Genomic DNA, 12,364 nt, shown 5'->3' with positions numbered 1-12,364 from the left:
CCGCTCGGCTGGGTCTGTAGGTCAAGTTCTATTTAAACACAGACCCCTGAGCTTTCCAGTCCTGCCCCGGCCTCCCTACCCCTGGCTGGGTTTCCAGAACCCGCTCCAGCATCCCTTTCTCCCCTTGAATTACACCTAGCTGGGTCTTGTTAATTACAACCCGAAGTAAATTACTTTAATTAAGTAAAATGACCGTGCTACCGCGCCTCAGCAAGCAACGTCTGCAATGAGAGAAAAAAAGCCGAGGGCGTTTGAAAGAGTCCTGGCACGGAGGGGACACAGAGCCAGGAGATGGGCGGAACTTGGGCAGGTTACATCGGGGTGTGCGTGTGCAGGTGAGAGAGAAGAAAGAGTGAATTCCTGAGACAGCAAGCTGGGGAGACCCCACCAGGGGCTCAGGGGACCCGAAGGCTGCCTGGGGGTCTCATCCTAAAACGAATTCACACTGGGCCTAAGTGTGCCCTGGCCCGACTCCAGGGCAGCCTGGGAGGACCAGCCAGCTGAGCGTCCTCAGATGCTCAGGTCCTATCAGGACCCCGAACGAGAGCCTGACCCGGCGACTCCTTGGAAACGCTCCCCACGCTCAGCAAGGGCTTCCACTGAAAACTCCCATTAGAAAGGAGGTTGGTTTCCTATGAAGCTAAGAATAAACCCTTGTCAGGCAATGCCAGGCACACTCTCCCGGGAGGAATCCAGCCAGGATCCCAGAAGACTCCTCTGCTCACCCACGGACGGGCAACTCTGAGTCAATATTAACCAACCTGAAGGTACACACCCCCTGACTCTAACATTTACCAGTATATTCAAAGGGAGAGCACGTCCCGGAGAGCGATTTCAAACGGAAGGGCAAGTGGTTCACGGGGCTTCTGAACAATGACACTGTGTGTGTGTGTGTGTGTGTACACAGGCACATGTGTGTGTGTGTGTGCGTGCACGTGAGCAAGGTGTGTGTGTGCGCACATGTCTGTGCACGTGTGTGCACACGTGTGTACAGGTGTGTGTGTGTGTGCGTGTCTGTGTGCATGCACGGATGCTTTGCAGTTCAGAAAACACATCTACCTGCTCCTTGATTCCACCCTCACAGCATCCCTGCAAGGGGCTAGTAGGAGGCCCATTTCACAGGTAAGGCAGCAGAGGCCAGGAAGGGTTAAGCGAAAAACTGCGGCTTCAGAAAGGGAGGAAAAGGAGAAGTTGTGACCCAGAGGCGTTGCTAATGGAAGCCTAGCTCTTCCCTTGCACGACCGCTAGCTGCCCGAGTTCCCTTGTGAGGGAGGTGTGTCTTCGTCCTTTTAAACAAGTCCATCAAGTACAGATACAACCTGTGTGTTTCGAGGGCCAAGGCTTCAGGAGGAATATCCAATTATCTTCTGGGCATGACTTGCAGAGAAATGACCCTTAACAAACGCACGCTCCTCTCCTCCCCGAGCATCTTGAGGGTCGCCCTGTCCTGGTCGAGGCATGCAGCCCCTGGGGTCACCACCCCCTGCAGGAGCCCAGGTGACATCGCTCTCATCTTACCCATGAAGACGCAGGCCCCCAAAATGTATTCATGCATGCAAGCAACGAGTCGGTACTGAGTGTTGGCCACGCCACGTACCATCCCAGCCCCTGGGGACACACAGCACCACGCAAACAATACAAGACGGTCACGTGATGGAGAAAGCGAGGGCAGGTGGTCAGGGAAGGCCTCCCTGAGGCGGTGGCCTCCAAGCTGAGCCTCAGCCTCGAGGAAAGAGCCATGTGGCAAAGGGGGGAAGTGTTCCTGGCAGAGGAGGCAGCAAGTGCAAAGGCCCCGGGGCTGCAGGAAGCCGGGGACAGGGGACAGGAGAGGAGCTGCGGGGGTGGGGGGAGCGACAAGGGCCTTCTGGGTCACGGGGAACGCAGACTGACCCACGTGGCACAAAGCCACTCCAGTCTCCTGCAGAAAGTGAGGGAATAAAGACTGGGAGGCAGATGGGTGGGGCAGTTGGGGTGAATGCAGCGGTCCAGGGCGAGGGTGCCAGTGACCTGGGCCAGGCTGGGAGGGGACAGAAGGGAGCTGACCGGACCTGGGAGAGGGGCCGTAAGGGCCAGTAAGGCCACCCAGACTTCAGGCTGGGGCCACAGAGAGTCGGGCACTATGTACACAGCGGGAGGAGCCGTTATTGGAGCCACCCACGCCGTCTCCACGGGGATGTCGCCACGGGGTGGACATCACTGCCAGAGCCCAGGGGAGAGATGAGTCGGCACGTTGGGACCCAGCCGGCTGTGTTTTCTGGAAGGTACCTAAGGACACAGACAGGCCTGCCTGAGGTCACCGTGGGGAGAACTGGGGCAATGGAGTGGGCGGCACGGACGCCAAGAGAAGATGCCCCGGAGCGGCTGAGCTGCGTGGGGACAAGGCGTGACCGCGGCGATGCCACCCGCTGCCCCGAGCTAGAAGGGGTGGAGTCTGGCCGGAGTGTCCTGTAAGAGAACAGGGGCAGGAAGTGGAGGCTGCGAGTCCAGCGAGGTCTGGACGAGGCCTGCGGTGCAGACGTGGTGAGAAGTGAAGGCGGACGCGCTCGTGCAGCCGAGGCGACATGCGGAGGAGATGGCGGCGCCTGCGCACGCGGCCCAAAGATGGAGGAGGAAAGGCCAAGACAGGCGCTCTGAGCGTTTTGCTTCAAACTACCCAGGATGGGCCGGCTTCAACTCCGGATTTCCAAGTCCCCCCCGCCCCCGGAGCTCTCATTTCCACTGCACCGAGGCCGTCTTCGCATAAGTGTCACAGACGTGAACTACTCAATACTCCAAATTATAAGTCAGGAACTCATTTCCTGTTTAAACGATCCCTTGAACGGAGCCTGTCCAAGTAGACACAAGCCCAAGAAGAGCCTAGATGCGTGCGATCAGCAAAATTTTAAAGTGTAAAGAGCTGGGAAGTTGATGTCACCAGAGCGAGGCTGGAACCTGGCTCCACAGACCACCCTCCTTTGAAGGGTGGTGCCCCAAAGACCATGCTGCACACACGCCGTGGCACGCACGCCGTGGCACGCACGCCATGGCACGCACCTTCACCTGACTTGTGACCAGTGGAGCCCCATCCTCCCCCCAGTCGAGGGGTTACAGGAACGTGTCCCCAGAGCCTGGGGGAGGAGAAATACAGGATGGGTTTCGAAGCCCAGCTTTGGCATTTACCAGCGGAGCTGCTTTGGACCAAACCTGCATCTCCTGGCCTGTACGAGGGAATGACAACCGACAGTAGCCACCACAGGCTCGTTGGGGGGATCTAAGGGGAAGGACCGTGGGGACGCCTTTCTACACTCCCTCAACGCCCAGGGGATGATTACCCCGTGATTGCCCCCACGGAGGCCCCCATCAGCTACTATGACGACTGCTCTGCGGGATTCGGACAGGACACAGAGACACAAACAGAACACAGCCTGTCTCTTTACTTTGGCTCTCACTAGAACCAAGAGGCCTGCTCCAGAGAGGCAGGGTTTATTTTTCTATCTTCCAGACAAATTGGCCCGGCCTAGTAACCTTTGATATTTAATACTCCTTCCCTTCCTTCCTTATCCAAGGTGGAAAAACAAACACCAGGCTGCGTCCCTCCCTCTGGTGCTCCTGGAAAGCCAGCAACAGATGGAGGGAGCTGGTAGATTAGATGCAATTTGCTGCTTACAATCAAAGCCCTAATTAGTTGATTTCATAAGAGAAGAAGAGAGAATATTCCCATCACCGTGTGTTTTACTAGAAGTGTACAGATGAGGTCTGCCTAAAATTGATAAAACACACAATCAATCCATAAATTTGATGCTTTCATATTTAATGAGAAGCTTTGTAAGTCAAATTAACAGCAGTATGGGCAGTATCCTAATCACCACCTTCACCGTCAACATCACCATCATCACCATCATCGTCACAATAGTCACCATCATTATCACCATAGTCACCATCCATCATCATCACCACCATATCATCATCATCACCATAGTCACCATCCATCACCATCATCAGCACCATAGTCACCATCCATCACCACCATCATCACCATAGTCACCATCCATCACCATCACCACCATCATCACCATCCATCATCATCACCACCATCACCACCATCATCACCATAGTCACCATCCATCATCACACCATAAACATCATCACCATCACCATCATCATCATCACCATAGTCACCATCCATCATCGCCATCACCACCATCACCACCATCATCATCACCATCACCATCCTCATCATCACCACAGTCACCATCCATCACCATCACCACCATCATCACCATAGTCACCATCCATCACCATCACCACCACCACCATCATCACCATAGTCACCATCCATCACCATCACCATAGTCACCATCCATCACCATCACCACCACCATCATCATCACCACAGTCACCATCCATCACCATCACCACCATCATCACCATCACCACCATCATCACCATAGTCACCATCCATCACCATCACCACCATCACCATCATCATCACCATAGTCACCATCCATCACCATCATCATCACCACAGTCACCATCCATCACCATCACCACCATCATCACCATCACCACCATCATCACCATAGTCACCATCCATCACCATCACCACCATCCCCATCATCATCACCATAGTCACCATCCATCATCACACCATAATCATCACCATTACAGCCACTCTTACTGAAAATCTGCCGTGTGCCAGGCATGCCATATGTTTGCTTTCTATTTTAAGCCTCTTAGCAACCCTGCAAGCTGGGTATAATTATCTCCATATTACAGAGGAGGGATTTTATGAAACCCAGACTGCCATGGCTCCCTGCATTGCAACTCTACCTAGACGCTGCTTCTTAGTGCCTTTCCCTGACTCCCATCCTGACCCAAAAGCACTGTGTCCCCACAGCTGGGACAGTCTGTTTCTCAACGTTTCTCCCCAGAGTGCCCTGTATGGCACCCCTCTCTGCTTGAAGTTGCAGAGCAGTTTCTCTTGTTGGCCCTGAGCCTGGCTTCACACAGCCATACACATCCCATGTATGTAGAAATTGGAAGTGGACACAGCGAGGAGGCCAACACACCGGTGACTTGGGGAGGACAGGACTTCAGGTTAGGTACCATTGCCGGGTGCACCAGACAAAGGCTCAGGGATCTCCATCCCTCCCTCCATTCCTCTCGGACAGGTCATCACAAGGACGCTAGTGTGTACGGAGCTATGCATCTCTGAATCACACTGAGAGGCCGAATGGACCGGCTTCTCTTAGTACATCAGTGAGATGCCTCAACGGCTGAGGCGGGACTGAGGGAAAAGGTTAAAGGGCACACTAGCATCCCAGGGAAGGGGCACGAGGGATTAATGAAGCTGGATCCCAGAACACTTGCTGACTCCCAACTGGACATGCTGTCCAGGGGCTATGGGGCCACCAAGCACCAGTCTGTGACCCTCTGTGATGGCCCCTGGCACATAATGCAAGGCGGGGTGTCCAAAACAGGAGATGCCACCAAAGGCACTTCTGCCCCTGCTGCCACAGAGGGACAGATGGGTGGAGCTGGACAGCAGTAGGCTGGCCCTGGAGGTCCCAGGACCCTGGAGAAGGGACAGCTCTCACTCCCTGACGGGGCCTCCCTGGCATGCTAGGAGGAAGGCACTCAGCCCTGGAGTGGGGAGTCTGTCCTTACCTTACGTCTGGTGAGAGGACAGATGCAGCCTTCTATGCCTGGCTGGGCCTGGCAAACTGGGGCCCACAGGCTAACCTGAACCGCTGCCTGTTTTATAAATAAAGTCTTATTGGCGCACAGCCACACATGAATCTGCATATCACCTGTGGTTAAGTTCACACTGCAGCGGCAGAGTTGAGTAGCTGTGAAGGAGTCCACGTGGTCTGAAAAGCCAGAATATTAATAAGTGACTCTTTACAGAAAAAGTCTGCTGGACCCTCTAACCTAAGGCAGGAGTGGAGGGGTGTTCCTGAGAGCCCTGGGCAGCTCTGGGCCCTCCTACACTCATCAGCCGAGGGTGGAGACAAATCTGGAGGAGGCAGAGTGACACCAGTCAAACCCAGCACCATGAATAACTCGGAATTCAGATTCCCAACACGTCTTGACATTTTCTAACAGAAAGGTTACGTGTTCAAAGACCATCTTGTCCACCATTATTTCAAGAGACAGAAAACATGGTATTCTGGGTTTTGTTTTGTTTTTTTTTTTATGACAAAATATGCTTAAAATCTACTGGGGACAATTAAGGAATGCTTTTTCCCTCTAAGGCAATAATTAAGAAGCACACGTTGGCACAGATGTTTTACCAACCAAAGCCAAGGTTCACGATGCGTGTTTTTCTAGCGCAGCCGAGCAAGATCTCTCCGTGCTCATAAAGCCATTCCAACATCCAAATGCCTTGGAACACCTAGGGCCCCAGCTGTGTGCAAATCCCATCAGTATGCTTTCATTGAGGAGCTGGCCAGCAGCTCTCAGAATACTCCTTGGAGTCAAATTGAAATTCTTCCCCAACCGCATCTGGCTGAGCTGCTCTCCTGTGCCAGGAGCAGGGGACACCCCGAAAGATGGTGGTTTACGCCCCTGAGAAGATGAGCCCAAGCAGGGAGGGGATGCCCGTAGGGAAGACAGGTAAGGCCTAATAACGACCTGATCCTGGGCAGTTCATCCTGGCTGTACTGCAAAGGGCTACAGGGTAAAAAGTACAACTAACTCTATCAGGGGCTCATCAAGGAAAGGCTTGACTGAAGGCAGGATATCTCAGTTGGGTTTTGAAGGATGCATAGGAGTTTTCTAGGGCAAAGAATCTAAGAGGTTTCAATAGCTAGAAGCAAAGTGGGATTACAGAGTGGCTGGAGGGGCCTGGGATGGAGTAGTCATGGAGTGAGCAGGGAAAGGACTTGGGTGTAGGCAAAGGCTGGAGATTTCACTCAAAAAGATGGAATCATTGCTTTGGATTGGATGGCAGAGAGAGGATAAGCAGAGTGCACACAGCCTAGGGGCCCCCAGCAGTCACCCTAATCCATGATTTCCCCTCTGTTCCTCTAGGTGGTGGACCCCCCCACCCCTATTTTGCTCAGCTGCTCTGTGGAGTGTCCACACCTCCCCGCTCCAGACCTTAAGTTCCCTGAAATCAGAGAAAGAGAAGAATAAAAGAAGAAAGGACAGAGGAGCCCTTACTAGTGATATCCAGGAACTATCTTGACTTCAGGCACCAAGGAAACTAACACCACCCCCTGAAGCAGTGCCCCAACCCATCTCCGGGGAGCCAGCCCCTTCCCACACCCCTCCACGTGCCCCCCTGCCGACTTCTGGCCTCCCCCTGCCTCTCGGCAGGACCAGAGGCTCTCAGCTTCACTCCCCATGCGGTAGCCTAGTGGTCACTGGGGTGTGTGCCCCGTCATTTAGGAGGCATGCCTGGGGGCAGGAGTTGCATCCCACCCCTGCTGCTTCCCGAGCACACTCACTCCCAGCTCGCCTTGGTTTTCAGTCCATCTCACACAGAAGACTGTGGGTTTTGTACAAATTGTTCTCATCGAGGCTTCACTTGTGGGTGTGTCCCCAAAAGTAGTGAGAGCGGGGTCCTGAAGAAAGATTTGCATGTTCACGGCATCACTATTCACAACAGCCAAGAGGTGGAGGCGACCCATGTCCCCTGACAGATGAATGGACAAAATGTGGTCCACCCACACAATGGAAGATTACTCAGCCTTAAAAAGGAAGGAAATTCTGTCACAGGCTACAACGTGCATAAACCTTGAGAACATGATGCTCAGTGAAATAAGCCAGACACAAAAAGATAAATACTGCGTGATTCCACTCCCATGAGGTCCCTAGAGGAGTCAAATCCACAGAGACAGAGAGTAGCTGGTGGGGGCCAGGGGCTGGGGAGGGCATGGGGAGTGAACGTTTAGTGGGAACAGAGTGTCAGTTTGGGAGGATGGAAAGTTCCGGAGAGGGATGGAGGGGATGGTCATACAATAATGCACTGAACTGCATGCTTAAGAATAGTTAAGACAGTCAAATCTTCGTTATGTTTTACATATTTAGCCACAATTAAAAAGGAATTGAAAAGAAAAAGCCCACTGGGGACACGTTTGTACATGTAGTGATGTAGGGCTTGCCTCTGTTTCATGGTGGTCCTGTTGGGGTCTGGTGGGGCACCATAACTGTCCTGGGGGCTCTGTCAGCCACACCCTTCCCTATTTCATGGTTCCACTCCGCACCCCGCCCCAGGCCCCAGTAGAGACCCCCTGTGGGGTACGTGTGACACCATAATCGCGGAGTCTGCACCCTCAGCTATGGGGGTTTCGATGCCCATCTCTGACTGTACCAGCTGTGCCCCAGGACCCTCCCCTCACTTCCTGTGGCTCAGTTTTCTTCTCTACAACAGGGATAACCACTCTCAAAGAAGCAGGTGAGTACCACTCCCTGCTCTGCACTGAGTGCGTCTCCCCAGATTCCTATGTTGATGCCCCAACCTCCCAATGTGACTGTCTCTGGAGATGGGTCTTCAGGAGGTGATTAGGTTAAATGAGGTCATGAGGGTGGGGCCCCGATCTGATAGGATTAGTGTCCTTAGAAGAAGAGACACCAGTGCTCGTTCTCTCTCTCCACATGTAAGGACACAGTGAGAGGAGTCATGCAAACCCAAACCAGGAAGACGACCTTCTCCTGGAACCAAGCAGGCTGGCACCTTGATCTGGGACGTCCAGACAGGACTGTGAGAAATAAACGTCTGCTGTTTAAGCCGCCCCATCTGTGGGACTTTGTGCTGGCAGCTGGAGCTGGACATCCACCTGCAAAGCACTCAGCACAGCCCTGGCCCCGGTGCCCACGTGGTTACGGAGGGTGTGGGGCAGCTGCCCTGCTCACTGACCTGGTTGTAGAGGGCGCAGATGTGCAGGGCAGTGTTCCCCGAGGCGTTCTGGGCCCCCATGTCAGCCCCGTAGAAGAGCAGGTGCTCCAGGTGCTGCACGTGTCCGTACCTGCAGGCCTGAAATGAGAGTCCACGCTGTGAACCGGGAGGTGCCCGGGACGCACCGGGCGCCCCCAGAACCAACGGTGTGGCCAACACAGCCCAGCCCCCATTCTGGACCAGGTCCCACACCTCAGACCCCTGGGGAATCAGGAGAAGGAGCTCGTATTGGGTTTGAAGACTGTGCTCAGCTGTTCGACTGGGGGGTCTGCAAAGGGGCCCCCGTTCCTTCCATTCAGTCCCGAGGCCCGGGAAGCCCAGAGAGACCAGGGCATGTCTTTGCCCCCGGCCTCAGAGACCAGGAAACGCAGACCAGGATGCTCCGTCCCAGGTGTTGTTTATCCAAGCTCCCCACCCCGAAGGAGGCGTGAAAACAGCCGGGAGCGGTGCATGGACCCGGCTGTGTCCTGGGAAGAGATCCCGCCTGTCCTCTTCAAGGCAAGGGGCAGCCCCACCCCTTCCTGAGCCCTTCTAGGGGGTGATGTGTGATTTATGAGCCAACAGGGCTCTGGGGTCAACCAGATCTGGCCTCATTTTCCAGAACTTTCACTGAGCCTCTGTCTTCATGTGTAAATGGAAACCCTACTCTTCCCAGGGTTCTCATGAGAGTCACATGAATAAGGGGCCTGAAAGGAGCCCCAGTGATGCTCAGGGACAGGCCAGCTGCCCCCCACCCCTTGCAGCTCACAGGGAGCAGGGAGGGCCCCGTACTGTGACCAAGGGGCTGCCGTCCAGGTCCAGCAGAAGGTCCAGCGCATGCCGCTCGATGCCGGAGCAACCCTTGACCTTGGGAAGCAAGTCATATTCGACTAACCCCACCCCATCCACCGGCACTTCCTGGGCACCCAGCGATGGGCAGTGCCAAGGGTGTAAGACCCACTGTCCCTCTGGTGGGGTGACAACCGGATAGGGAGCCGTGAAAGGCAGGAAGCGGGGGTTCTGATCCAGAACCGCTCACACCGAGGGTGGGGAAGCGCCCGGCGGGGAGACGGCCGGCCAGGCCAGGACAGGCAGCTGTGGGTGGTTTGGGTTGGGCTGCACGGTAGCCAGAGGAAGAAGGGCTCAGTAATCCTGCCTTTCCGATAACTGAGACAGATGGAGGGGCGTTTCACCTCTGCACGGTCCACGACAAAGAGCTACACCTCGCCAATTAATAGAGAGGAGAGATGACAGGAAAGACACGGGCACTAGTAATTGGATGAGCTTTAAAAAAAAAAACCTTGAGAAACACCCACTTACAACCCCTGCTGCCCGTAATATCATCTCATCCGTTTACAGAGCAGATCGTTCCCGAAGATACGGCTTTTCCCTGCCCACCCGCCTTCCCTTCTTGTGGCAGCAGCGCCTGCCTCTTCCTCTGGGGGCCACCCGACCCCAGTCCCAGAGGTCTGGGGGCCTGCCCCACCCCCCATGCCTGCAGTGGACACAGAACAGTCTACCTTCCGGCCACAGGCGTGGGCTGGGGATGCCCAAGTGACTCTCGGGGGCCTGTGAAGACGAGACTGGAACATCTGTCAGAACCACTGAGAAAATGAAGTTCTCTCTTTCCTCCAAGGTGGACAGAAAAAAGCCACAGAAGCCGGACCTGCTGGGGCCACCAGTGCAGAGGAAGGGAGAAGTGGGAGCTAAAGGAAGGAGAGAGAAAACAAGACACACGCACGCACGCACGCACGGCCAAGCAACAGATGCCCTGTGGACCCCTCTCAGCTACAACTGGGCCTGGGTTTTTCGGGATGTAAGCCTAGGCATAATTTTAATTTTCCCCTTAAGCCAGTTTGAGTTGGGATTTTTGTTCCTCAAATTGGAGGAGCCCTGGCTAATCAACTCTCTCCAAAGAACTTCCAGGAGGCAAGACTGTGTAATGGCATAATTGAATTGTCCTGTAGTCAAAAACAAAGAGAGTTGGCGTAAAAAACATCTTTACAATCACTCCAGACTCACCCTTCCTCTTCCCCAGGTTCATCTGAAATTGTGGGTTTTACATTACATCATCGGGATGGCGTTCACGTTCTCCCCACCAAGGGTTACAATAGGATCAATGCAAAAAGGTAAACTAGAGCCTTTTACTCCGGGCTGACTGTCAGGGAGAGAATCCCCCTCAAGGGCCTCTTTCTCCAAGCCTATTGTTTGAAAGCAAGCGAAACCAGAAACATCAGACAAGTGCTGAAACAAAAAAACCTCCTGTAATCCCACAGTCTTAAATTCTACCATTCACTCCTTTAAAGGATCTCCTTTGCACGTCTCTTCTTTTAAACCACCGGCTGTTGCGTGATAGAAGCCGTACCTGCTGAGGAAGCAGCCGCGCAGACGGGGAAGGGTGAAGGGAATCTGAGCAAGGTGCTGGCCAGACCAGTCGGCAGACTGGCTGCATTCAGGGGGGCTGAGCAACAGGTAAATGCATGGAGGAAAATGGGAGCAGGTTTCCCACCGTCAAAGAAAGGGAGTTATTAATCCAGTGCGGGAGAAAACCAGAATAAACTCTGTGGCACTGGACAGGAAAAAGAGCTATCAGTATAAGCACATGGTTTTCAATATAGAGAAAAGCAAAAAAGTAAATGTGTAGGAACACGTGGATGTGCGAGGACGTGTGTCCCTAACTCCCCCTCCTGAGAGCGGCTGGGATCAGCAAAAGCCCGGTAGCAGTGAGCACACTTAATACTCGGATCTTGGGTTCTAAATACCACTCTATACGGTAAGTCCCCCTACACATGAACAAGTTCAGTTCTGAGAGGGCATTCGTAAGTCCAATTTGTTCGTAAGTGCAACAAAGTTAGCCTAGGCTGCAGATAACACCAGACACGGGAACGAAGTTATGTGACTGGACATGCGGACACACATTCTCATCTTCGAAAGCTTGCAACTTGAAGGTTCGTATGTTAGGGACTTACTGAACTCAGAAGAAAGAACAAGGGCTTCTTACAGAGATGGCCTATTCCAGGGCTGAGGCAGGAAAAGAACGAGATGAGCCTGGAATACCTTGTGGAGCCAGAAGGTAAGGAAGTGCGCAAGAAAGGATGGGGGTGTGTCCACAGGACACACAGGCCACCTTGATGCGGCTCCCTGGACCCAAAGTGGGACAACATTAACAGATGGTTACCTGTTGAATAAACAGACATCCACGAAACCACATTGCTACAAATAAGTGAATAAATAAACAAGAAGAGAAAGCTCTTCCTGATGACAGAAAGCCAACGAATTAGTGTGAGAAGCAAGGATGGGAGTAGAAAATCTCCATTTAGATTTAGAGAATCTCCAATGAATTACTTAATTCAGACAAGAAATACCACTGGGTGCTAAAACTAGCAGGGGACAGGGAGATGAGAAAAGGGGTTTTCTAAAACAGTCTAAAGGTCCCACAAAATACTAACTTCAAAGGGAAGAGAAAACTATGGTGGAGAACCTGGCAGATTCCCCGTGATCAGG

General features: G+C 53.5%; 1 protein-coding gene across 1 annotated transcript in view; it reads right to left on the bottom strand.

The window, feature by feature from the left end:
- Nucleotides 1–12,364, bottom strand: part of SHANK2 (SH3 and multiple ankyrin repeat domains 2) — a 453,317-nt gene that overhangs the window by 382,054 nt on the left and 58,899 nt on the right. Inside the window, exon 7 of the mRNA XM_060160929.1 lies at nucleotides 8,843–8,959. Within this exon, the coding sequence (XP_060016912.1) occupies nucleotides 8,843–8,959 (117 nt within the window). The remainder of the gene's footprint in view (nucleotides 1–8,842; nucleotides 8,960–12,364) is intronic.

This window comes from Lagenorhynchus albirostris, chromosome 9 (assembly GCF_949774975.1).
Source record: "Lagenorhynchus albirostris chromosome 9, mLagAlb1.1, whole genome shotgun sequence".
In the NCBI taxonomy this organism is placed as follows: Eukaryota; Metazoa; Chordata; class Mammalia; order Artiodactyla; family Delphinidae; genus Lagenorhynchus; species Lagenorhynchus albirostris.
The sequence above is the reverse complement of the archived record's forward strand: the minus strand, read 5'-3'. Positions and strand labels throughout refer to the sequence as shown.